A 27,138-nucleotide genomic window follows, 5' to 3' on the forward strand; every position below is an offset into this window, starting at 1 on the left:
GAAACAGGGGGAAAAAATAAAACAAAACAATGTATCTAGTCATTAAACACTAGTTAACCTCTAAATAGAGAGTCCACCCCAAATATTTATACTGCTTTTTTCTATCACTTCATTGTGCTTAAATTTGCCTCTAGAATTATCTTTAAATTTAATTAGTAGCTAAAGCTGAGAATTTTTGGTATCAAGATATACCTCTTTTAATTCTTTTTTTTTTTAATTAATTAATTATTTATTTTTGGCTCCGTTGGGTCTTTGTTGCTGCATGCGGGCTTTCTCTAGTTGTGGTGAGCTGGGGCTACTCTTCTTTGGGGTGCGCGGGCTTCTCATTGTGTTGGCTTCTCTTGTTGCGGAGCATGGGCTCTAGGCGCGCGGGCTTCAGTAGTTGTGGCATGCGGGCTCAGTAGTTGTGGCTCACAGGCTCTAGAGCGCAGACTCAGTGGTTGTGGTGCACGGGCTTAGTTGCTCCGCGGCATCTTCCCGGACCAGGGCTCAAACCCGTGTCCGCTGCATTGGCAGGCGGATTCTCAACCACTGCGCCACCAGGGAAGTCCCTCCTTTAATTCTTGTTTTACATCTGTGTGCGAAAGAAAAGAAACAATTTCATAAAAGTCAGTGTCAAGCAAATAAGTGACCCCCATTAAGGATGGGGGTACAAGCTGTGCTGTGCTTTGTAAACTGGGAGAAAAGAATCCCTTGCAGCAGGCAGCCATCAGCTGTGGGACATATGAACATCCTGTCTCCGTGATTATTTGTGGCTGTGGGCAGGGAGGTATGCAGCCTCATTCCAGACGTTCAGATACAGCCAGAAGTGAAATCTATGTAGCTAAGGAAGTGCCCAGAATTGGCTCTGTGACACATGGACTGGGAAGATCGTTGCTGTGTTCAAACATATGGATGTTTGCGTTTCCATCTGCTTATTTACCCTTTGTCCCAACATAAAAGGCAAAAAATGAAACTAATATTTACCTAGTGCCACTTTTGTTTGTTTGGTTTTTTGGCTGCGCCCCGCGGCATGTGGGATCTTAGTTCCCTGACCAAGGATAGAACTCAAGTCCCCTGCATTGGAAGCATGGAGTCTTAACCACTGGATCGCCAGGGAAGTCTCTATCTAGTGCCACTTTGAATATGCTATGTTACTGTCTCTTAACAATTCATTTAATACTGTCGAAGTGAGTTCAAAGAGGTAGAACACATAGCAGTTTCTATCACAGCAACTATAACAAATTATTTATTACAATTATCATATTACTAAAACAATAATGATAGCTTCCATTTATTGAGTGCACACTCTGTGCCAGGAACCGTACAGGGCACTCATACATTATTTCATGTAATCTTCACAAAAACCCTATGGTATAAGGACTATCACCCATTTTACAGAAAAAGAAACAGACATTCAGGAGGTTAAGCAACTTCCCAAGGTCACACAGAGAGCAAGTGGCATCTGTTTCTTTGTCCATCTTCTCACCGATTACTGTAAATTTCTTGAGTGCAAGGACTGTGTCTTACTCATCCCTGTATTCCTAGTCTCTAACACTGTGTCTGGCACAGAGCAGATAGAATTCAGTACATACTTTTGAATAAATGAAAGAACAAACAATATTTCCCCAGATAAGCGGTAGAGCTACCATTGGGATTTAGGTCTTTTGTCTTTAAGTCTCGTGTGCTTTCCACAATTACAGATGCCTACCTAAATCAGGATCCTGATTAATCACTCACATGCCTCTTTTACTCTGGAAATTCCTATTAGAGACTTTCCATATGAGTGTGATAGAGTGATTCCACTTCTAGGTCTTTATCATACAGAAATACTAACACATGTCTATAAGGATATATTACTAGAGTGCTTGCTATTGGTATTTCAGGAAAAAATTTGAAAAAAAAAATGTCCATCCATGGAAGAGTGATTAAATGGAACATCGATTCTATGGAATATCATATAACTTCAAAGAGAGTAAGGTAGATCTCTTTCTACTAAGGCTGAAGAATGGACACAAGATTGTATTAAGTAGGACAAGCAGGTTTTGGAATATTAAGTATGGTTTAGTGTGCATAATAATAATCCTGTCTTCCACGTTTATTGCACACCTTGTTTCAGGCTCTCTGTGAAGTGTGTTACATGTATTACCATATTTCACTGAACCTAAGATAATTGTTTACTGAATGTTTACAAGATACTTGGACCTGTGTTAACATTCTGACTCCAGAGATATAAAAATCTGGAAAGAATGTGTTTCTTAAAAACAATTAAGTATGGTATTTTGCTTAATCTTCACAATAGTATAAAGTAGATACCATCATTTCTCCCATTTTGCTGATGAAGCACAGAGAAATCCAAGTAAATTGCCTGTGTGTAAATAGTAGAATGTGGTATAATTCCATAAAAACAAAACAAAAAAATTAAAGAGTTCTGGATAAAGACAGTGAATGTAATTTCTCATGCATGTAATTTTCCTTTCCACTTCCTCCCCTCCCAGTCCCATCACACTAAAACTTCAGTAAAGGATTATTTTAAAGAATAAGGAAAGGGAGAGGGGGTAATAAATACAACAGAATTTTGCAGGTGAGAAAGCAAATGAATGAGTGTTAAAAGGCCCGGCAGACCCAAGAATGTGGAATCCTGGACCAGAAACTGGAGAAAGCTGAGAAGCAGCCTGGATGTGTTCAAGAATTAACCAGTGGTATCCCTGGAGGTGGGGGTGAAGAACAGCTAAACTAAGAAGGACTAGTTGAAGGTCAGTTGGCTTCCCTCACCGTACCCTCCAGGTGACTGCCCCTCCTCCACCTCAGCAGAAGTATGGGGGGTATTCTCTTGAGAGAGTAAAACAATCTCTGGAGTAATACAGGTCACCAGGAACAGTTAAGAGCATCATACCGAAAAAGGGGCAATCAGTAGACTTTTTCCACACTCTGCTCCCGGAATTCTGGTAGCCAACCTTTACCTCCTGGGAAGATGTATCTTCTTCTTTGGGGAAAATGAAGCCCAATATGAAAGATGTAAAGATAATGACACTGAGGTCTTCCAGCTAATGGTCCCTCATGGTCATTGGTTCATGGACAAATGACCTCATGGTCAATGATTCTCCCCTTCATGCACAGAGTTTCCAATCAGCTTTTAGTCCCCTACTTTTATTCATGAGCAGAAAGCCAAGGATTATGGGACACGAGGATTTCCTCTAACAGGAAAGAAAGAGATGAAGACAAAGAGAAGAAAGAAACTTGGAAGAAACTGAGACAATGCAGAGAAAACTAATTTTTTTTTTTTTTTTTTTGCGGTACACGGGCCTCTCACTGCTGCGGCCTCTCCCGCTGCGGAGCACAGGCTCCAGACGCGCAGGCTCAGCGGCCACAGCCCACGGGCTCAGCCACTCCGCGGCATGCGGGATCCTCCCGGACCGGGGCACGAACCCGCGTCCCCCGCATCGGCAGGCGGACTCCCAACCACTGCGCCACCAGGGAAGCCCGAGAAAATAAAATTTTTAAAACTATCATGCATAGCCTCAACTAGAAGAAAAGATATCTGAATATATGAAAAAAATAGCAATAAACAATGATAAAGAACATTCAGAAGGGAAAAAAAGTTCTTTGAAATGAAAAAAACATGAAAGCAGAAGCAAGAGCCCAATAGAAAGAATGGAAGATAAGGTTGAGGAAATTGCCTAGAAGTAGAGCAAAAAGACACAGATATGGAAACTAGAAGGAAAAAAGATATGAAAATTAGAGAACCAGTCAAGGAAGTGCAACAGTTGAATAAAAGTTTCATAAAAAGAGAATATATAAAAAAAGAGTTGAGGAAATCATAAAATAAGGAGTACCCAGGACAATAAATGAGAATAGACCCACATTAAGACCACTGTTGACAAAGACAAGATCCGAAATATCTTGTGAAATATCAGAACACTGTTGACAAAGACAAGATCCTATAATCTCCTAAGAAGATAAGAAACTGGTCCCAGATAGAGGTTCAGGGATCAGAGTGGCTTCAGACCTTCAGACCTAGAAGTAGAAGAGAAGGGAAGAATACCTTCAAAATTTCTGAAAGATGATGATTTTCAACCTAGGATCCTATACCCTGTTAAACTATCAATACCATCATTAAAACATATGGATAAGACAAAATCAGATATACAAGGTGTTGGGAATTCCCTAGTGGTTCGATGGTTAGGACTTGGTGCTTTCACTGCTTGGGCCTTGGTACAATCCCTGGTCCGGGAACTAAGATCCTGCAAGCTGCACGGCCTGGCCAAAAAAAAAAAAAAAAAGATATACAAAGTGTTAAAAAACCTTACTTCGGACTTCTCTGGTGGCATAGTGGTTGAGAATCTGCCTGCCAATGCAGGGGACATGGGTTCGATCCCTGGTCCGGGAAGATCCCACATGCCGCGGAGCAACTAAGCTCGTGTGCCACAACTACTGAGGCTGCGTGCCACAACTACTGAAGCCCGCATGCCTAGAGCCTGTGCTCTGCAACAAGAGAAGAACTTACTTCTAGTGCATTCTTTCATAAGACATGGCCACCAAAACTAGAGGGCAAAAAAAGATAGAGAAAGTTATGGAGTAGATGATAAAAGTTCTCATCACAAGGGAAAAAAATTGTGCAGTGATGGATGTTAACTAAACTTACTGTGATCATTTTGAGTGTATACATATATTGAATCATTATGTTGTACACCTGAATTAATACAATGTTATATGTCAGTTAAATCTACATTTTTTTTTTTTTAGAAAAGAGAAAGAAAGTTATGGGATTCAGGAAACAGGAGAGTCAACACAGGAGAGAAGCAAAGAGAATTCCCAAGTGGCTGTAAGGAACATTCTAGGATGACAACTGTGCTCCAGACATAGCATCTGGATGCCACCTATCCAGACTGGAGCACTATGACTCAAGAGAGAGACACACTGAAGACTGTTGCATTCAAGAACTCTGCTGCTCTTGTATCCTCTTTTGTGTCTACCTCAAAGTAACAGAACAATCCCTCAAAATCTAAGTTGTAACAAAGTGGAGTGTATTTCAAAGAGTAGAAGATGATGTGAGATATATATATATATATATATATATATATATATATTACTTAGCCATAAAAAGAATGAAATAATGCCATTTGCAGCAACATGGACGGACCTAGAGATTATCATACTAAGTGAAGTAAGCCAGACAGAGGAAGACAAATATCATATGATATCATTTATATGTGGAATCTAACAAAAAAAAAGATACAAATGAGCTTATATACAAAACAGAAATAGACCCAGAGACATAGAAAACAAATTTATAGTTACTAAAGGGGAAAGGGGGGGAATAAATTAGGAGACTGGGATTAATATATACATACTACTATATATAAAATAGGTAACAAATGAGGACCTACTGTACAGCACAGAGAAATATACTCAATATTTTGTAATAACCTATAACGGAAAAGAATCTGAAAAAGAATATATATGTATATATGACTGAATCTCTTTGCTATATACAGGGAAAAGAATCTGAAAAAGAATACATACATATATATATATATATATATATATATATATATATATAAAATGACTGAATCACTTTGCTGTATACCTGAAATTAACACAATATTGTAAATCAACTATACTGAAAAAAAAAGAGTAGAAGAGACCCTGCTCTACTTTGTCACATATTTGTCCCCTGGACCCCAGAGTAGCTCTGCATGAGAACTGGAATGGAACAGGAAAAAGCTTTAACCTACAACCCCTTTCTCTACATGAATCTGATACAGACATGTCCTCAAGGCTCACGTTGGGACTAATGTCATACACAGACATCAGGCTGTCTTCCCTATGCAAGCTTTTCTCTTCTTCCTCATCACTATAGCCCTCCATCCCCACCCCGATAAACTAATGCAAGTAATAAGAGCAGGACTGCATAGCAAGTGAGCCTTGAGTCAGACAACCTAGGTTAAAATCTAGTTCTACCTCTCACAGCTGTGACCTTGGCCATGTTTCTCCATGAGTCTCAGCTTCCTTACCAGTAAAATGAAGATAATAATGTCTGTCTCAAAAGATTGCTGAAGGAGTTTAAGATGCGACAGTTTTTGCGTTTTTTTAGCACAGTGCCCAGAACACAGTAAGTGCTTAATAAATGGTTAACATTGATTATTACCTGTAGGCCACCTATCTTATCAGGTACATCTAATAAGGACTGAATTTCAGGAGTGGTCCCAGTTTAAGGTCAGTCTGGGGCCCACAACACTATTATGCCTGGTTCTTTAAAAACAGGACACACCTTATACGTACAAATGAATGTTGTTTACTTCAAGTTGTCATTACCTTGGAGGCAGTGCACTTATTCCAAGGATGCTTCCACTCTCCAGAACATTTTTGGGGTACTCAATTTAGAAATTTCTTCACGGTCTATGACACATTCTTCTGAATATCCTCATCAGTAGGAAATCTTCATCTTCTGTAAAGATAAATTCAATGTTTGAAATAATCAGAAGTTGATGAATAAACAGGGTACAGGGGAAGATGAAGTAAGACTAACTTTCTTATATAGCTTTTACATGGATTTTATCCTTTTATTTTATTTTTGGCAGTGCGGCTTGCGGGATCTTAGCTCCCCCACCAGGGACTGAACCTGTGCCCTCAGCAGTGAAAGTGTGGAGTCTTAACCGCTGGACTGCCAGGGAATTCCCAAGGATTTTATCCATTTAAAATGAACTAATTTTTAAAAGATAAAAGCAATAAAGTCCAATTAGGGCTTCCCTGGTGGCACAGTGGTTAAGAATCTGCCTGCCAATGCAGGGGACACGGGTTCGAGCCCCGGTCTGGGAAGATCCCACATGCCACGGAGCAACTAAGCCTGTGCACCACAACTACTGAGCCTACGCTCTAGAGCCCATGAGCCACAACCACTGAGCCCATGAATCGCAACTACTGAAGCCCGCACGCCTAGAGCCTGTGCTCCGCAACAAGAGAAGCCACCACAATGAGGAGCCCGCACAACGCAACAAAGACCCAACGCAGCCAAAAATAAAATTAATTAATTAATGAAATAAATTATTTTTAGAAAAGTCCAATTAGACTACTAAAACAAAAAGGAAAATTACCCATAGCTTACAATACAACTGCTATCATTTTGGTGCATTTTCCTTATCTTTCCTTAATATACAGTTTTAAAAATAGTAGTAATAGTGTACATATCATTTGTAACATGCTAACCTAATTTAAATTATGTCATAAGCATATTTTCATGTTGCTGTAGAGTCCTCATAATAATATTTTTAATGGCTGCATAATATTTCATCCAATGGATATGGCAGAATTTACTTAACCACTTCTCTTTTGCTGAACATTTAGGTTGTTTTAAGTGTTTTATTATGAAATATATGTACATTTCCTCAAATTTTTGCTTATTTCCTCAGCCTGGATTACCAGAAGTGGGAATGTTGGATCAAAGGGTATGAGGATTTGATGGTTCTTGATAGTTACTTCCAAATTGTTTTCCGGTAGGTTTTCACTAATTTATAATGCCAAGGAAACAGTAGAATACCCATTTCACTGCATCTAAAACAAGAACTTGGTATCACAATTTTAATAACTTAGGAGCTAGAAAAATATTTCATATGAACCAATTTTAAAGTCAAGTGGTTTGGGGCTTCCCTGGTGGTGCAGTGGTTAAGAATCCACCTGCCAATGCAGGGGACATGGGTTCAAGCCCTGGTCCGGGAAGATCCCACATACTGTGGAGCAATTAAGTCCGTGCACCACAACTACTGAGCTTGCGAACCACAACTACTGAGCCTGAGTGCCACAACTACTGAGCCCGCATGCCTAGAGCTAGTGCTCCACAAGGGAAGCCATTGCAATGAGAAGCCCGCGCACCGCAAGGAAGAGTAGACCCCCTGCTGGCCGCAACCAGAGAAAAGCCCACGCAGCAACGAAGACCCAATGCAGCCACAAATAAAAAAAAAAAAAAAAGCAGAGCACAGACAGGGTGAAAAAGTCCAGATACCCATTACTCCCCTACGAAAGCAATGATCTCTTACTGTTTTTTTTTTTAACTATTATTACTTTTCAGTTACATAAGAAATATGCATTCATCATTTAAAAAAAAAAAAAAGACAGGCAGAAACAATAAAAAGTACAGCTTATTTCCAACACCAAACAAAGACCATTACATTTTGAAGTACTTACCCTCACACCATTTTCTCTATAGAACATGTTTTATAAAAAATAGCACACCAGGGAATTCCCTGGTGGTCCAGTGGTTAGGACTCCATGCTTCCACTGCAGGGGACACAGTTTCTTTCTTTTCTTTCTTTTTTTTTTTTTTCAGGGTGTTAAGGCAAACAGGGTCACCTAGAATCTATTCAAACGGGAATCAGCACTTGGACAGAAATCACAGTTCAACAGCAAAAACTTTCTCTTGCAAGGGCTAAGCCACGGCCCCTCCCCACTGCCATCTGCCTATAGCAATTATCCCTGTCTGCTCTCCAGCTTCACAGCCCCTGCCCTGCCTGCCCTGGCTGAGCCAGAACTCCTGACCCATCACAAGAGGGGGCGGGAGGGCCACAGGAGCTCAGCTTCTGCACACCCAGGTGGACCATGATCTCCTGGCTAAGCAGGCACCACATCCTCCCTGGCGTCCTCTGAGGTCTCAGCCTCTGGCAGCATCAGATCTGAGCCAAGCTGAGCCTCCTGAGGACGGTGGGGATGGGGGCTTCTGGGGGAGTCGAGGGAAGGAGGGCCAGGGCTGGGGAAAGGTGCCTTCCAGCTCCCGGCCCCCACCTAGTGCAGAGGCCCAGAGGCCTGACTCTCCTGATCTTGCCCCGGTATCCCCTCCGCAGAAGGTTAGTATATCTTCTGCCGACTGGGTAGAATGGCCCCTTTGATGAAGGAGAAGACAACCAGGATCCCTAAGCGTTTGCCCCACTTGCCTTTGGCGAAGTGATTGGAGACCACATCATCTCCAGGCTGCATGGTGGCAGGCAGGACGTTCTCCCCAGCCGACGGTGACACAAAGAACGCAAACGGGATTATCCACAGACAGAAAGTGAAACAGGCCAGGACCTCTGAGAAAGGATAATATTCCTCTGCAAAAAACTGAAACGCTAGGTAATGATTCACCACCAGTAGCCCACAGGACAGGATGAAGTTAGGCGAGGTGAGCATGATGAAAGGGAAGGTCTGGAGGAGGCCAAAGTAGACCAGGTAGACCAGGAAGAGGCCTACGCCAATCATGTAGGTGGGGAAACGCTCAAAAACATAGAGGCCAATCAGCACAGCTGTGAAGAACCAGACCCTACATTCTATGATCCTGCTGGTGGCCACCGTGTATTCTTCTAGCAATTCTGCCAGGTAATAGAGTCCGGCTGCGATGGCCAGCGTGATGAAGGCCACCTGGCTGAAGAGCGACAGCCAGCTCAGCACATACATGAACCACGTGGCGCCATCGCCCGGGTCGCCCGCCCCCCGACAGCCGGGATGGGCCTGCGCGCTCCGGCTCCGGTGACACGGAGCCGCCGCGTTCCCGCGCCCGGGACACAGTTTCGATACCCAGTTGGGGAACTAAGATCCTGCAAGGTGTGGGGGGAAAAAAAAAAAAAAAAAATATATATATATATATATATATATATATAGCGCATACCATACACGTTGTTTTTAAACTTTTTTTTCCCCCACATAATAATTATAGCTCATGTCTACATAATGTTTACTATGGGTCAGGTACAATTCCAAGTAGTTTTTTTTTTTTTTTTGCGGTACGCAGGCCTCTCACTGTTGTGGCCTCTCCCGTTGCGGAGCACAGGCTCGGGACGCGCAGGCTCAGCGGCCATGGCTCACGGGCCCAGCCGCTCCGCGGCATGTGGGATCCTCCCGGACCGGGGCACGAACCCGTGTCCCCTGCATCGGCAGGCGGACTCTCAACCACTGCGCCACCAGGGAAGCCCCCAAGTAGTTTTACATGTAATAATTCATTTAGTCCTCATGATAATTCTATAAGGAAGGCAATATTAGTACTCCCATTTAATGATGAGACTGAAGCAGAGAAGTAATTTGCCTAAGGTCACAAAGTCACTAAGTTAACGAACTGGCACATTTTTCCATGTTGCTAAATTCATTTTCCACACATTTTCTTTTTTTTAAATGGCTGCACGATATCCATGCAGCCATTTTGTGGATGAAGTATCATTTAATTATTCCACTTCCTTTTATGAGACATCTAGATTATTTCCATTTTTTGATTCATACACATCACTAACATGGTGATGTAGTATAAGATGCCTTATACTATACCTCTGTGCACAATCCTTAATTATTTCCTTGGGCTAACTGCCCTCAAGAACAGTTGCATTGATTTTTCTTTCCTCCAAAGGGGTGTTCCTTTCTCTATGTTCTCCATGACCTTAAATGTAAATCTTATCACTTTTGCCTACAGCAACATTTTCTAATTCATTTTACCAGTTCTGAGAAATAAATCCAAGCACTAAAGGATGAGTGATTTCTCTAGAGTAAAAGAGTCAGGGTCTAAAATCTACCCCCTTTCCATGCTCTCCTGCTTTTTACAGATACTGAACCTCATGGCTTATACACTAACTCATCGCAGAGGAATGAGGAGTGTTAACCTGGGACAAACCAGCTAATGCAGGCAAGATTCTTATGGTCTACAAGTCAGCATTCACTAATTCACTCACTCATTCATTCAATAAATATTTGAAAGGTTAGTATATGAGTACTAGTAAGCAGGGGTTATGGGGTTCACAGAAAAAAATATTTAGAACAAGGCTAAATAAAACATTTAGCACATAACCTGGCACACAATAATTGCTCAATAAATCAGTATTTATGTCAGGCACTCTGGTAAATGCCAAGTAAGTGTATTATCCCCTTTAATCTCTACAACAACATCCAGGAACTGTTGTGTTTTTTTTTTAATCATCCCCATTTTGCAGATAAGAAGACTGAGGCCTAGAGAGATTTACCCAGCTTGAGCAACATACTTGTGGTGTTCATATTTGAACTGAAGACTCCAGAGTCTGTGCTCTTAGCCATTATACTATATTACAAAACACAATTTCTCCCCTTAAGAAGCATATAGCCTTATTAATAATACTAAAATTGAAAACAGCTATCAAGTGTTAAGCACTTATGTGCCAAGCACTGTGCTAGGCCTTTATGCATATTGATCATTTAATTCATATGACAACTCTATGAAATACTCTTGTAATTATGCTTGTTTTATAGATGAGAAAATAGATATTCTGAGAGTTTAAATAACTTGCCCAATATACAAATAGCTCTTAAATAGTAGCACTAGAAGCCAAGATATACAAAGAATTACTGTATAGGGAACATGATGAAATGTAAAACAAGTGATGCTACTTAGCTACCATCAAATTTCAGAAGTCACAGGAAAGAGACTTTGTGACCTTCTTGTGTTCCAGGAATGATCACACAAGGATAGAAAGGGAAAATCCTGGCGGTTTGTCAGGCCCTGTGTTGAAAGCCTTCACAAAGGTCTGTTCATTGTATCCTCTTTGTGAATGTATTATTATTATTCTAAATTTGACAGACGAGGAAATGGATTCTCTGGAAGGTGCTGCATATGTCCAAGGTCACATAGCTAGTAAATGGCATAGCTAGGACTGGAACCTATTTGTCTCTCAAATCTGAGCCCTTAAGCACTGTGTTACATGCTTTCCATTATTTGATCTTGCTTTTTGGTTGTGTAGGTGTCACATAGCCAGAGATGAGTGGAAAAGGCAAAAGTGAAAGGGTATTAAGGAAGATAATACATAAGCAAGAGTATTGAGTTACATCCAAGAAAAAGGAAGCAGACCTTCTTGTTCAGTGCTAAAGATTCATTTGTTTTGGGAAGGAGCCCTTTGTTTGCATACCTTTCGTGACTACACAAACTGCGTAAATGTCTGTTTCTGCCATTATAATGGGAGCTATTAAAGACAGGGACTGTATCTTAGCCTGTGCTGTAACCCAGTGTCTAGCATAATGCTTAGCTTGTAGTTCCAGCAGAGAGGTTGGAAAAATAGGGAGTAGTCACATTGCATAGATCTCTGGATGGCAATTAAGGTAGTCCACGGAGCAAATACCCTAAACAAAATAATAGGTGCTCAAATCCAACAGGGCATTAAAAGGATAAAATCATGATGCATAGGAGTTATCCCAGGAGTACTAGGGTGGCCCAACAGCAGAAAATCTCTCAATATAACTCACCACATTGATGGACCAAAGGGTAAGAGTTATGATTTTTTTCATACTTAGAGAAACTTGATGCAGTAGCATTAAGGTCAGGACTAAGTCGTTGGTGCCCATTATTAGTGTTAGCTAGAGTCTCGGAGAGTCTGGCCAATTCTTTTAGATGAGAAAAAGTGAAAGATGTATGTACTCTTTTGCTTGCCATTCTTGCCAATGATATGATAGTCTATATGGAAAACACAATATAATCAACAGGCAAACTATCAGAACTATAAAAGAGTTATTGTCAAGTTTGCAAGAATAGAAATCATCTTACAAAATTCAATAGTGTTCTTCTCTATTAGGAATAACCACCTTAAAAATGTAATAAAAAATATAACACAATCTACAGTAGCAACTAAAGTCTATAGCAAATATCTGCAAACTCTTTCTGTAAAGAGCAAACAGTAAATAGTTTCTGTTTGGCAGGTCATGTGGTCTCTGTCGCAGCCATTCAACTCTGTCACTGTTGAACAAAAGCAGCCATAGACAGTGTTAAATGAATGAATGTGGATGTTCCAATAAAATTTTATTTACAAAACCAGAGCACAGGCTGACATGCCCAGGTGTAGTTTGCCAACTCCTGGTCTATAGTAATTGGCCTAAAAACTGTGGACTGAAGAAAAACGCACGACCTAAAAGTTGCAAGTTAAGTTTTATTCGGGACCTGAGGACTAGAGCCTGGGAGACAGCCTCTCAGATAGCTCTGAGGAACTACTCCAAAGAGGTAAGGGAGGAGCCAGGATATATAGGAGAGTTTTTGCTGAAAAACCATGTAGACGAACATCAAAAGGTTACTGCTAATCACAAAAGACAAACATCTCAAGTTAGTGATTTTAGAGCTTTTCTACATATGGGAAGCTGCAAGATTCTGGGCTCACTGAAATTTTTCCTTAGATGTGCAGCTTAACTCTCTAGGGCCAGTATCCAGAGCACAGAATATTTCCTATTTTCCTCTATCCTGAATTCTCCTCAGGGTGCACTGTTGTGGGTGTGGGGAGGTGGCTGTAGTGCCTGATGCCTTGATGGCAGGCAACATTTATTGTTTACTGGAATGGCAGGCAAACTTCCCTTACCACAAAGCAATGCCTAAGAAGTTTATCAAGGAAAAAAAACTAAACTCCATTCAGGGACATTAGAAGGCCTGAATAAATGTCATAATTCAAATAACTTCAGGAGTGTAAAGATTTTATTCATTTGTTTAACAAATATTCAGAGTGGCCACCATACGCCAGGCATTGTTCTGGGTACTAGGGGTGCAGCAGAGAACAAAACAGGGCACCTATCCTCACGAATCTTACATCTTTAGCAGAGAAGCAGTGATTAAATAATCTAAAGTTGGATAGTAATAAATGCTATGAAAAAGATTAAATAAGAGAAAGAAAGAGTGATGAGGAGTGAGGGTGCTACTTAATTTAGGATGGTCAGGGAAGGCCTTCCTGATGTTTCAGCAAAGACCTGAAAGAGGTGAAGGAAGTCTGCCCCATTGAATTCTGGTGAGGGAGTGTTCCATGCAAAGATGTCAGTTCTCCCCCAAATTAATCTATATGTGTTCAATGAAATTCCAATAAAAATTCCAGTAGTAATGTTGAGAAACTAAAACCCACTCTAAAATGAATATGAAAGAATAAAGGTCTATGAAAGCTAAGTCTATTTTCAGAGGGAAATAAAAGTAGGGAGACCTGCCCTACTGGTAGAACTGGCTCTACCACGAAGCCACAGTAATAAAAATATTGTGTTGCTGGCACTGAAACAAAGAAAAGGATCAATGGAATAGAATGGAGAGCTCATAAATAAAGTATATACATGGGAACTTAATATGTAATAAAGGTGGCATCACAAAACACTGGAAAGATTGTTTTTCTGACAGTTATATAAAAACAAATTCACTGTTTAGAGAAAAAAGCTGAATTTTTACTTGAAACTATGTTAAAAGTGGACTCCAGATGGATTAAAGACATAAATGTGAAGGTTAGAACTATAAAGCTAATATTAGAAAATACAGGAAAATCTGTTACCCAGGTGTAAATAAAGACTTCCTAAATAAGACTCCAAATTCTAAGGTCAAAATTTAGGACATCTGCTTAATTAATGACATCACAAAGTTAACACGAAGGTTGCAGGCTGGGAGAAGGTATTTGCAATGTTTAAAACAAACACGGAATAATGTCTAGAATATACACACAATTCCTACAAACTAAGAAGAGAGGAAATCAAATTTTAAAAAAGTAGGCAAATGATATAAATAGGCACTGGGAGAAAGTATTTGCAGTGTTTAAAACAAATAAAAGAAGGTCTAGAATATACAAAGAATTCCTACAAATCAACAAGACAGGAAATCAAATAGGAAAATAAGCAAAGGATATATAAATACCTTAGTTTCACATACTAAGCATACAAAAAAACAAAAAAGAAAAAAAAGGCTCAAATTTAATTATAATCAGAGAAATGCAAATCAAGACAGCCAAGAGCTGCCACTTTACTTCCACCAGACTGGCAAAAATTAATAGCACTTATGTTTGTTTTTGTTAATCTGTAGACAAAGACTTATAGATGGGTGCAAAAATAAATCCTCTTTTGCAACCTAGAACTCATTGTTCAGTATGAGTTTTGATACAGATAAGAAGGAACATGGTACCTGAAACAGATTCAAGTGGTGGGGGTATTGATAAACACAAAGGTTGCTTCCAGGACTACAGAATTGATAATTTAAAAGCTTAAGATATGTGGGAAATTATCAGCTACGCTGATTTAGTACTCTCATGTTGACATGAAACAAAGATGACTTCCTTTTTTAGGGTTTTATCTTGAGAACACAGTGTCTGGACTTTAAAAAGGTATTGGCATATCCCAACGATCTGTACTGTTCTAAGCTATGATAGCTTAGGAGTGAATATGATTTGAACTTAATGCATGTTTAGAGGGTGTCTAAAATTCAGAAGCAGGCAGATCCATTTCCTCTGCCCCTAAACATGGTCCAAAAGTAAATTGCTTGAGGAAATTGGATCCCAAAGATCACAGGTGGGGAATTTTGAAGTATGTCCATATTCCATTGGAGATCAAAGAAGCCCAACTAAAAGAATGGGAGACTGACTGACTGACATGACAACTGTGGACTGAGGAAAAATTCTTTTTGAAAGGGCTATCTTGAAGAGTATGACTCAGACACTGGAGGAACTAAGGTGATCGGCAGTGGAAGGAATCAGAACGTGTGAAATTCCTTAAAAATTTATTGACTTAAATAATTTGCCATATATAAAAACATAAAAAAGAAAAAGAAAACTGGAAAAAATGAGAAAGATGCTAATACCGAAGATTGGTGGTTATGAGTTCTTGTGTACTGGTGATAGGAATTAGCACAGCCCTTCTGAAAAGTAACCTGGTCATTTTTGGCAAATTGAGCACGCCCAATTGCATAGTTCAGAGGAATATTCACGTCAGTATACAAACTTGCTTATTTTTGCTTTTTTTTTTTGCCGCTGTGCAGCATGGCATGCGGGATCCTTAGTTCTCTGACCAGGGATCGAACCCATGCCCCCTGCAGTGGAAGTGTGGAGTCTTAACCACTGGACCGCCAGGGAAGTCCCTATTTTTGCATTTTTAATAGTAATTGAGAGTTGAAGGCAATCTAGAGTTCTATCATCTAAAGAGTGAATGAGTAAAACATGGTGGATGAACAGTGGTTATATACCTGGAGCTAGGCTGCTGGAGTTGAAATTCAGGCTCCACCACTTACAATAGAAGTAAAAATTTGAGTAATCTGCGCCTCATTCCTTTTTTTTTTTTTTGAGATACGTGGGCCTCTCACTGTTGTGGCCTCTCCCGTTGCGGAGCACAGGCTCCGGATGCGCAGGCTCAGCGGCCATGGCTCACGGGCCCAGCTGCGCCGCGGCATGTGGGATCTTCCCAGACCGGGGCACGAACCCGTGTCCCCTGCATTGGCAGGCGGACTCTCAACCACTGCACCACCAGGGAAGCCCCAAGGCATCATTCTTATCTACAAAATGGGAGTAATAATATCTACCACATAGGGTTGTTGGGAGAAGTATGAGTTAAAACATTTAAACCATCTGAAACAGAGTTAAGCACTATTTAAGTACTAATATTACTGTTAACATGAAAGCATATGCAAGTTCAAAGTTGTAAGTTAGGTTTACGTATAGCAATAAGAGAATATCACAAAAGCAATAATAATTTTAAAAAGTAAGAAAAAGAACATTTATTTATTTTTGGCTGCGTTGGGTCTTTGTTGCTGTGCGCGGGCTTTCTCTAGTTGCAGCGAGCAAGGGCTACTCTTCGTTGTGGTGCATGGGCTTCTCATTGCCGTGGCTTCTCTTGTTGTGGAGCATCGGCTCTAGGTGCGCGGGCTTCAGTAGTTGTGGCACGCAGGCTCAGTAGTTGTGGCTTGCGGGCTTAGTTGCTCCACAGCATGTGGGATCTTCCCCGACCAGGGCTTGAACAAGTGTCCCGTGCATTGGCAGGCAGATTAACTGCTGAGCCAGCAGGGAAGTCCCAAATGGAACATTTATGGCATAATATCATTTATGTGGATTGAACATACTTACATAACTCTACATATTTTACAAGACAAGCATGACAGACATACATTGAACAGATCAGAATGGGTGCCTACAGGATAGAATGAGAGTAGAGTTTAGGAATAAAGTGGAAGACTACAAAATAAGAAAGGGGCCTTACTTGAATCATCCTGCTAATATGCTACGAAAGGAGGAACAAGACTTACACATGAAATCTGCAACTGAAGGGGGTAAAAGCTATCTTGAAAATATGCAAGGGAAAGCCAAGAAAAGGATCCCAGAGCCAGAGAAATAACCAGCTAACCAACTTGGAAGCTACCCTATCTTTGAAGTTACCCTTAAATGAGATAACACCATCCTTACCGTTTAAGGCAGCTTTGGATAGGTTTTCTGTTACTTGCCCAAAACCTCTTAACAGAGTATTCATATGATCTTTCGAGTGGCAAACCGAGGTCCAAAGAGAATTTTGATCTATCCAATGTAATACCTCAACTGGGGTATTATCTCAGTGGAGGTTCCAGAAGAAAATGAAATTTTGAGTGACCGACAATTTTTAAAAGGCCAAACTCTACAAGTGGGCTTCCCTGGTGGCACAGTGGTTTAGAATCCACCTGCCAATGCAGGGGACACGGGTTCAAGCCCTGGTCCGGGAAGATCCCACATGCCGCAGAGCAACTAAGCCCGTGTGCCACAACTACTGAGCCTGTGCTCTAGAGCCCTCGAGCCACAACTACTGAGCCTGCGTGCCACAACTACTGAAGCCCGTGCGCCTAGAGCCCATGCTCCGAAGTGAGAAGCCCGTGCACCGCAACGAAGAGTAGCCCCCACTCGCCACAACTAGAGAAAGCCCGCATGCAGCAACGAAGACCCAACGCAGCCAAAAATTAAAAAAAAAAAAAACTCTATAAGTATTAAAGTGATCAACATTTATCCCACTCAGAACTGTTATTTTTAAAAATCCATTAGAAGTCAAATGATAAATGGGAAATTATATAAAAGCTGTTTACAAATTAATAAAGACAAACAATGAAGAAAAGGGAATTCACATAAGAAAAAAATGTCCAATAAACATATAAAAATTTAAACCTCATTGATGAGTATTTTTAAAAGAAAATTAAAACCAGTCACCATTTATCATCAAATGGGAAAAATAAGTTTTCACCGTCACACCCACCTTTGGCAACTGTGTTGGAAAACTGGTAGGAGTGAAAACTGGGACATTTCTGGAAGGAATCTGGCAATGCATGGTGGAAGACTTAAAACAAGGCACACTCTTTGACTCAGCAGTTCCCTAGAATTTATCCTGAAGTATCACCATGGATGACAACAGAAATTTAATTAAAAACACTAGCATCACAGGACAGTTTATAAAAGCAAAAAATTGGGATCAAACTAAAATTCCCAAAGTAGGGGAATCAATTAAGTTACGGAAAATCCAAATGATAGGATACAAATAGCAGTTACAATTATCAGTATTTAAATACAAGCTCTGCTAATTTGTAGCTGTATAGCTCAGGGAAAGCTAATTACTCTCTCTGTACCTCAGTTTCCCTGTAAAAAATGGGTCTGTTGCAAGGATTAAATTAGTAAACATACCTAAAGCACTTAGGATAGCGCTGACACATAGTAATAAGAAAAAAAAGTTTTTTTTAACAGAAGAGGGACTTCCCTGGTGGCACAGCGGATAAAACTCCATGTTCCCAATGCAAGGGGCCCAGGTTCAATCCCTGGTCAGGGAACTAGATCCCACATGCATGCCGCAACTGAGTTCACATGCCACAACTAAGGAGCCCGCCTGCTGCAACTAAGGAGCCCACGTGCCGCAACTAAGGAGCCCTGGAACTGCGACTAAGTAACACGCCTGCTGAAATTAAGACCAGGAGCAACCAAATAATTAATTAATTTTTAAAAACCCCAGAAAAACATTGTCCCAGATGCCTAATGTCCCAGAAAGATGTTAATGATAAATTAAACAAAAAAAGATTACAAACCAGTATATATATTTTTCTAAAATAAGTATATCTCATATACATAAATTTCCAAAAATAAAGACTAGAAGGATATAAAACAAAATAAATAGTATACCTCTTTGAATAACAGGATTACAGGTTATTTTTCTTACTTTTGTCAGAATTTAAATTTTTTTCAATAACAAATATGTGCTACTTTTTTTTTTTCTTTTGCGGTACGCGGGCCTCTCACTGTTGCGGCCTTTCCCGTTGCGGAGCACAGGCTCCAGATGCACAGGCTCAGCGGCCATGGCTCACAGGCCCAGCCGCTCCGTGGCATGTGGGATCTTCCCGGACCGGGGCATGAACCCGTGTCCCCTGCATCGGCAGGCGGACTCTCAACCACTGCGCCACCAGGGAAGCCCATGTGCTACTTTTATGAAAGGTAAACTATCACCTCTATCAAAATTAAAACAAAAAACTGTCATATTTTTGCTCCAGTTGATGAGTCTATCCCAAATTAGCAGGGTAATGGGGTAAAGAATCAGAATGATAGACATTTCTCTTTATAGCCTTTATTACTGCACAATACAAACTCAGTCTCTGTTTTACAAACCTTACACACAAATGGCAAAACAATTAAAAGATTTTTATTCCCCAAAGCTATTTTATTCCAGTTTCCCCTCTTTATGCAGAGGGATTATCTAGATTCTCCATGTCATCCTTAGCCTTTAATTTAGAAAGACTGTCACAAAAGTGAACTGGCCATATGAGGAAAACAGTGCAAAGAACCAACTAAGTTCTCATTGTCCTCCTTCCTGAGGGAAGAATGCCTGGCTAGCAGTGGTGAAATAGGGCAATTATAACATCTTCTTTTTTTGTAACAGCTGAGGACAAGCCCCAGTGGTGGACAGACTGCCTTGTCACATGAGCCTTTTGGGGTCTATTTTCTCTAGGTGAACCAGAGGTTTCAGCTGCTCTGCAAAGTTCCTCATGTCATCAGACACCACATCCTGCCCAGCTGGTGCAACAACACTTAGTTCCACAAGGTAGGAGAGTGACAAGGCCTCAGTGTTGTCTGTGTTCCCTGGTGTCAAGATGCGGAAGATCTTGTACACCACGATCTTCATGATGCCCTTACGGAACAGGTGTCCCCTGGCAACAAACTCATGGTCCATGCGGAAACCCATTTCCATCAGGAAGTCAGTAAGGTTCTCAGATGTTGCAATGTCCACGCAGTTACGCACCAGGGCATGGCGGTTCTTGTCTCCCATTTCTGGCTGTCCCAGGTAGCGCAGATGCCAGGGTGCCCCTGCCCTATCCATGGAGCGTCGAGCCCTTAGAACAAACGGACTGGCCTGCTGGCCCTTAAGGAGGAATACCATCTCATGGTCAAGGAAAGTCTCAGGTTCCATGTTGTCACACAAACCACGAAGGCGGTGGATGAGGCTTTCCAAGCTGTGATCTAAAACACTTCCTGAAGAAGGAAAAAAGTACCATTGAGTCCCATCTTTCATTCTGGGTAATGGAAATAGCAAAAGATTGAAAAAACTTACATGAAAAATCAGAACAGTTTAGTGCAGTGTTTTGTAAAGCACAGGCCCAATATATGAGATGTTAGAGGGGTTATACTGCCAAGATATTATATAACAAGTTAATCCCTTTTCAATTTTTTGCATTGTCTTATTTGGTACTAGAATAGTTAGGCCTTCTCTAACAATGCTAACCTCCAGTGGGCTTTGGGCCTTAACAGGCAACAGTATCTACCTAGAAAAATTATACTGTTTTGCCATTTATTTTAAAAATTATCTTCTAGTCTCAGAAAACAAAAGTTTTCCATTGATAGAAAAAATATAACATTTCCTTTTTATGTAATATATTTAAGTAAAAGAGAATGAACTGCTTCAGAGAAATACACTGTCCTTTGTTCTCATCTTATTCTTCCTCCTGGCAGCATTTCACATGGTTGTTATACCTATTTTGAAATCTATTCTTCCCTTGGCCTCTGGGACACAAATCTCTCTTGGTTCTTCACCTAATTCACTGACCATTCCTTTTAAGTCCTCTCTGCTGGGTCTTCATCTTCCCAAAATATTGGAGGATCCTAGGACTCAATCTTGGTCTTTGTCTCTATCAAAAATCTCCTCTTCCCTCAGTGACCTAATTCAGCCCTATGGGGTTTTTTTCTTTGCTTTTTGGGGGTTTTTTGCGATACGCGGGCCTCTCACTGTTGTGGCCTCTCCCGTTGCGGAGCACAGGTTCCGGACGCGCAGGCTCAGCGGCCATGGCTCACGGGCACAGCTGCTCCGCGGCATGTGGGATCTTCCCGGACCGGGGCACGAACCCGTGTCCCCTGCATCGGCAGGCGGACTCTCAACCACTGCGCCACCAGGGAAGCCCAGCCCTATGGTTTTAAGTGTCATTTATGCTCTGAGGACTACCATATTTATATCTCATGAACTACAGACTCATACATCCAACTGTCTACCTAACTTCTCCACTTGGATGCCTAAGACATCTTCATCTTAACATGTTCAATATCAACCTGTTGATTTTTCCTCCACAATCTTACTCCTCCTGCAGTTTTCCCCACCATAGTAAATGGCAACTCTCTGCTTCCAGCTGCCCAACCAAAAACCACATAATCAGCTTTGACTCCTTTCTTTCTCTCACATCCTACATCCGCTCTGCATTTTTTAAATATATGCAGAATCCAGTTTACTCAATCATTTCCACCTAGTCCAAGTCTCCATCATTTCTTGCTTGGTCTTTGCAGTACCCTGCTTCTATCCTTGCTTTTTTCTTCTCTCCTCCATACAACAGCCAGTTGGTTTTTAGGACATAAGGCAGATAATGACACTTCTCTGCTCAGAACCCTCCAATGGCTTCCCATGTCACTCAGAATAAATCCGAAATTCTTTACCACGGTCTACAAGGCCCTATAAATTGTGATCTCTGCTACCTGATGTTGATTATTTCCTTCTACTATCTCCCAGATCACTCTCTCCAACCACAGTGATTTTCCTGCTGTTTCCTAAAAATGCCAAGTGTCTGACAATGTATTTCTCTTCAGAGACCCTTCCCTTAGTCCCTACGCTTAGAATGTTCTTCTCTCAGACACCTGCATATCTCACCCCATCACTTTGTTCAGATCTTTGCTCAAATGTCACTTTATCAGAGATCACTTTTCTCATTGCCCTAAATAAAATAGCATTATCTCCTTCCAATCTCTTTCCACTTCCCTGCTTTACTTTTTAGCATTAGCACCTCAATTTTTTAGTCATATTTCAATATATCAATTATGTATTGACTTTTTAACATATTTCTTCCTCTACTGCTGATACTTACTCCAATGCTAGGAATATATTCATTTATTGACTAAATCTGTTAAAGTAAATAAAAATATACTACTGTAACTATGGTAAATATTGACAGTGGGACTCAAATGACTACATTTTTGGAAATGGGTAGTGTTGGAGGGAAAGCAACAGCTCAGGTCCCTGTGATCATAGGACAGATGATGACGGGAGCAAGGAATGGGTCCTACATTGGATACGTTGTGTCCTACATTCAGGACAGTGTCAGACGTGTGTTTTTTCATACTTCAAACATTTAAGGAGCTTTGTAAGTGCTGGTTCCTTCAACATATACTTACTGAATACTGTGCCAGGCATCATGCTAGGAAGTAGGGGGTCCAGCCCTCACAGAGATTACAGTTTAGTGGGGGAAACAAAAAATGAATAAGTAAACAATTAAACAGAAATACAGGGAAATAAAAGGGAGATGGGAGACAGGAACTGATTGGGGGGGGAGAAGAGGAGACCTCTCTGAGGGCTTGGAGTAGTCAGAGAAGGTCGGTCAAAGGGAAGGACAACTGAGCTGAGGACTAAGGGATAAAAATAAAATGGCTATTTGAAGGGCTGGAACAAAGTATAAGGGCAGAGGAAACAATGCAAAGACCCAGGAAAGGGCCTGGGGAATTCAAAGAAATGAAGGGATATCAGTGTGGCTGAAGTGTGGTAAGCAAGAGGGAAGATGCTAATGAACTGAGGATTTGGGATGGGCCAAAGCACACAGGTCTTATGTACAGCTCATGCTAAAGGCTGTATTCTATTCTAAGGCCATTGGGAAGCCATTAGCTCCACATTTTATTCTCCACACAACAGGGAAAGAGATGACTGGATTTACATTTTAAAAAGATCATTCCAGGAAAACTGGTATAGACTCTTCAACAAGACGTGGTCATGGGAAAAAAAGTGGGAATGGGGGGAGACTGGTCCAAGTTAAAAGAGGCTTAAGAGACACAGTTATCAAATGTAATGCATGAAACATGATTATATCCTGGATTCAAAACACATTTTGAGGGCAAGATAGGGGGAAACTTTTGAATATGGACTAGATATTAGATGATATTAAAAATACATTATTAATTTTTTAGATAATAATGATGGTATTGGGGTTATGAAGGAAAATACCCTTGTTTTTTATTTTTTAGAGATGCATACTGAAAATGTTTTGGGGTAAAATGTTATATCTGAAACTGTCGTTTTTTTAAAAAAATTTTTTGGCTGCAAGGCATGTGGGAGCTTAGTTCCCCAACCAGGGGTCAAACCCGCACCCCCTGAAGTGCAAGCGCGGAATCTTAACCACCGGACTGCCAGGGAAGTCCCTGAAACTGTCTTTAAAAACAGCAAAAGAAAAAAGAGAAAGCAAATATGGCAAAATGACAGAAACTGAAATCTGGATGACAGAAATGGAGTGTTCGTTATATTAGTCTCCACTTTCTTTATGTGTTTTTTTTTTTTTTTTTTTGCGGTATGCGGGCCTCCCACTGTATGGCCCCTCCCGTTGCGGAGCACAGGCTCCGGACGCGCAGGCTCAGAGGCCATGGTTCACAGGCCCAGCCACTCCGCGGCACGCGGGATCTTCCCGGACCGGGGCACGAACCCGTGTCCCCTGCATCGGCAGGCAGACTCTCAACCACTGCGCCACCAGGGAAGCCCCCACTTTCTTTATGTTTGAATATTTTTAATACTAAAACAATTTTTTAAAAAAGACTACTAGCTGTTGTGTGAGAAGAGAAAGACGATCAAAAGTGGAAGCAATGAAAAAAAAAAGTGGAAGCAATGTAATAAGTACAGGGTTACTAAAATAGTTCAGGCAAAGGATGATAAACCAGGGTGTGGTACTGCAGGTTGAGAAAAGACTTATTTAATACATATTTTGGAAGTAAAATGAATAGGATTAGAAATGGACTACATGTGGGGGTAAAGTAAAAAATGGACATTGACCCCTGAATACATGGCTCAAGCAACTGGTGAATGACAGTGGCACTTACTGAGATGGGAAAGCCTGAAGGAGGTGCAGCCTGAGGAGTGAAAATTAACAACCCTATTTTGTTCACAGTAAGTTACTAAATGGATGATCTGAATTAAAGTCTAAACTCTTGCACTAAACATTGTATGACGTCCTGAAAATCATTACCCCCTCTGGGTCTTGAGTTTTCTCATCTGGGAAAGTTACTTCACTTCTATTTCCTGATCTATAAAATGGAGCTAGTTAACAGTATCATAGAATTACCATATGATCCATTAATCTCACTTCTGGGTATTTATCTGAGAGAATTCGAAGCAGGATCTTGAAGAGATATTTGCACACCCATGTTCACTGAGCATTATCCACGATAACCAAGAGGTGGAAGCAACCCAAATGTCTGACAGATGAATGGATAAAGAAAATGTGGTACATATATACAATGGAACATTATTCAGCCTTTAAAAGGAGATCCTGTCACATGCTACAATATGGGTTAACATCGAGGACATTATACTAAGTGAAATCAGCCAGTGATAAAACGACAAATACTGTAATGATTCCACTCATATGAGGTTATCTAAAGTAGTCAAAATTAGAAACAGAAAGTAGAAAGGTTGTTGCCAAGGGCTGCAGGGAGGGGAAAGGAGGAATTAGTGTTTAACGGGAATAGAATTTCAATTCTGCAAGATGAAAAAGTTCTAGAGATCGGCTATACAACAATGTGAAATACTTAACACTACTGAACTGTATGCTTAAAAATGTTTAATATGGTAAATTTAATGTTATGTATTTGTGACCATAATTAAGGGTTAACTGAAAAAAAAAAAGGTGCCAGAAATTATGCCGGCTGCCTTTGTAGAAGAGCTTCTCATCTCCGCGGAAGCTGAACAGAAAAGAGGAAAACAAGCTCCCTGGTTCACTCACCCTGCAGCAGGTACTCCATCATGTTAATGGTGCCCCCGGTGACAGGCATCATGGTGACTGGAGGTGCCTCCATGTTACCTGTTTAAGTTGAAAACGACAGAACTGGACTCGGAGTCCCCCGTCAAGTAAACACAGGATACACCTGGAGAAGAGTTATACTTGTTAATACATCAGAGAGGTGGAGAGACACCAGATCTGCTTGGGTCATTGGCCTTGACATGAAAAGATTCATTCATCCATCCATTCAAAACTTTTTGAGTAACTGCTATAGGCCAGTTTCAGGAACTGATGATACAGAAATACACAAAGGAGGCCTGATCATGGAGTTACAGCATAATCTTTTAGTCTCCAGGTCTAAAATCTCTAACCGTTTTCTGTGCAATAACTAAGTCTCTCACCCTGGAACTCAATGTCTTCCTTCTAAAACGGGGCCAACGATATTTAACCCCCAAGGCTTTGTTGCTCAGACGACAAAACGGACCTGCAATAATAGACGGATTGAAAGGTGACTTAAAGAATCTTGTCTACCCCTCAATTTATAGATGAGGATATTGAGACTTGGGGAGGAGCCCAAGGACACACAGTAGGTCGGTGGCAGAACCTAGACCAGACTAAAATCTATGCGTTCCACCTCTCTGAATCAAACGCCTTTTAAAGCTAGCCAAGCGGAAGTTCTTTTAATTGATGGTTTTGGTCCTCTTAAGCAAGCGTCAACGCGTGCCCACTTACACCAAAAACACACCTCAGGGCTTCCCTGGTGGCGCAGTGGTTGGGGGTCCGCCTGCCAATGCGGTGGACGCGGGTTCGATCCCTGGTCCGGGGTGGGGTCCCGCATGCCGCGGAGCAACTGGGTCCGTTTGCCGCGGCTGCTAAGCCTGCGCTCTGTAGCCTACAAGCCACGGCTGCTGAGCCCGTGTACCACAACTGCTGGGGCCCGAGCGCTTGGAGCCCGTGCTCTGCAAGGAGGGGCCACCGCAGTTAGAAGCCTGCGCATTGCGACGGAGAGAAGCAATGAGGACCCAGCGCAGCCAAAAATAAATAAGTTAAAAAACACACACACCTCAGCGCGCGTTCTAGCCTCTTCTCGCAAAGCGAGGAATTGTATCCACCAGAGCACCTCTGAGCTTTTTAGCGACAATTGGCCCCCAGCCCTAAACTTGAAGACCCTGGGAGAGGGTTAGACTTCCCTCTCCTCTTCCCACTTCCGGCAAAAAGGTTTCGTTGCTCAAACCTCTAACACCACCACTCCGCGACGTAAGGGTGCCGAGAGGGCATAAAAAACCCCTCTGCTGTCCGACAAGCAGAAGCGCATGCGCAAACTGCGATGCTTCGGAGAAGCTGGCGGCTTGCTTTCGAACGTTCGTCTGGGAGTTACAGGGAACCTTGACGTCATAGGCCGTCCTCCAGGAAAATATTTATTTTTTTCTGGTGTGACGACCTGGAGATGTCCAGGAAATCTCTTGAACTGACAGGGGGAAAAGAGAGCTTGGGGATGAGAGCTGCAGAAAAAGAGAAGAGATTGTTGTAAAACAAAACTTCTTTTGATTGGGTACGTGAAGATAAAAAGGAAAGACACCTTTTGCTGCTTAGCAAACTGTTCTGAACAATTGGGGAGCTCAGTAATACATTTAGTATTTGTTCACTGTTCTGTGTTTATTTTACCTCAATTTAAAAATATTGGGAGGTAAGTAAATTCAATGAATATTTATTGAACCCTGCTTATGTTCAAGCATATAAAATGCAGGCAAAGAGTGAGCTAGAGTGAGGTGATTGAGGCACTCTCCTGGAGGGAAAAAATTTAACGGGGCACCAAAAAACTCAGTAACAAATAAAAAAATTTTAATGCAATATTTTACAAATTTAATGCAAAAAAAATCCTTTATGAACAAAGTATCAGAAATTTAAAGTTGATATTCATAACAGCCCTATGACCCGAGTATAATTACGGTAATTTTATAGATGGCGAAACTTAGGCAACAAAATGTAAAATAACACCAGAGGGAGTTGAGAGGCTGGGATACAAATTTAAGCCGCTGACTTCAGAACCCATGCTCTTAATTTCTACACTATACAGCCCCTTCTCACTCCAGTTCCCCTGCTGTAACCCACAATATCTCCCACTCATTCACATTTTTGAAAACATTCCTATAACATTTGCCCAAATTATAGCTGGCATTTGAAAAGTAGCA

At 41.2% G+C, this 27,138-nt stretch overlaps 2 protein-coding genes and 1 non-coding gene across 5 annotated transcripts; 1 reads left to right on the top strand and 2 right to left on the bottom strand.

Annotated features, from left to right (window-relative positions):
* Positions 1–8,305: 8,305 nt before the first annotated feature.
* Positions 8,306–9,489, bottom strand: LOC101286430 (protein TEX261-like). Its single transcript, XM_033421741.2, has one exon. The coding sequence runs from the start codon at positions 9,403–9,405 to the stop codon at positions 8,821–8,823; it is 585 nt and encodes a 194-aa protein (XP_033277632.1). The 5' UTR covers positions 9,406–9,489; the 3' UTR covers positions 8,306–8,820.
* Positions 9,490–14,730: 5,241 nt separating this feature from the next.
* Positions 14,731–14,856, top strand: LOC117200247 (small nucleolar RNA SNORA40). The gene has a single exon (XR_004481727.1). It is a non-coding gene; the product is annotated as a small nucleolar RNA SNORA40 (small nucleolar RNA).
* A 4,412-nt stretch (positions 14,857–19,268) lies between these two features.
* Positions 19,269–26,188, bottom strand: MED18 (mediator complex subunit 18). Of its 3 annotated transcripts, none has more exons than XM_012531878.3 (3): positions 25,692–26,188; positions 24,950–25,091; positions 19,269–20,186 (listed from the first exon to the last, which is right to left on the bottom strand). In XM_012531878.3, exons 2-3 carry the CDS (start codon positions 25,020–25,022, stop codon positions 19,633–19,635), a joined length of 627 nt encoding a protein of 208 aa, XP_012387332.1. In that variant the 5' UTR covers positions 25,023–25,091; positions 25,692–26,188; the 3' UTR covers positions 19,269–19,632. The 3 variants fall into 3 exon arrangements, with proteins under 3 accessions (XP_012387332.1, XP_004266638.1, XP_033278311.1); XM_004266590.3 differs by having other exon boundaries at positions 26,010–26,187; XM_033422420.2 differs by lacking the exons at positions 24,950–25,091; positions 25,692–26,188 and adding an exon at positions 22,365–24,942.
* Between the last annotated feature and the right edge of the window lie 950 nt (positions 26,189–27,138).

This window comes from Orcinus orca, chromosome 1 (assembly GCF_937001465.1).
Source record: "Orcinus orca chromosome 1, mOrcOrc1.1, whole genome shotgun sequence".
Taxonomy (NCBI): Eukaryota; Metazoa; Chordata; class Mammalia; order Artiodactyla; family Delphinidae; genus Orcinus; species Orcinus orca.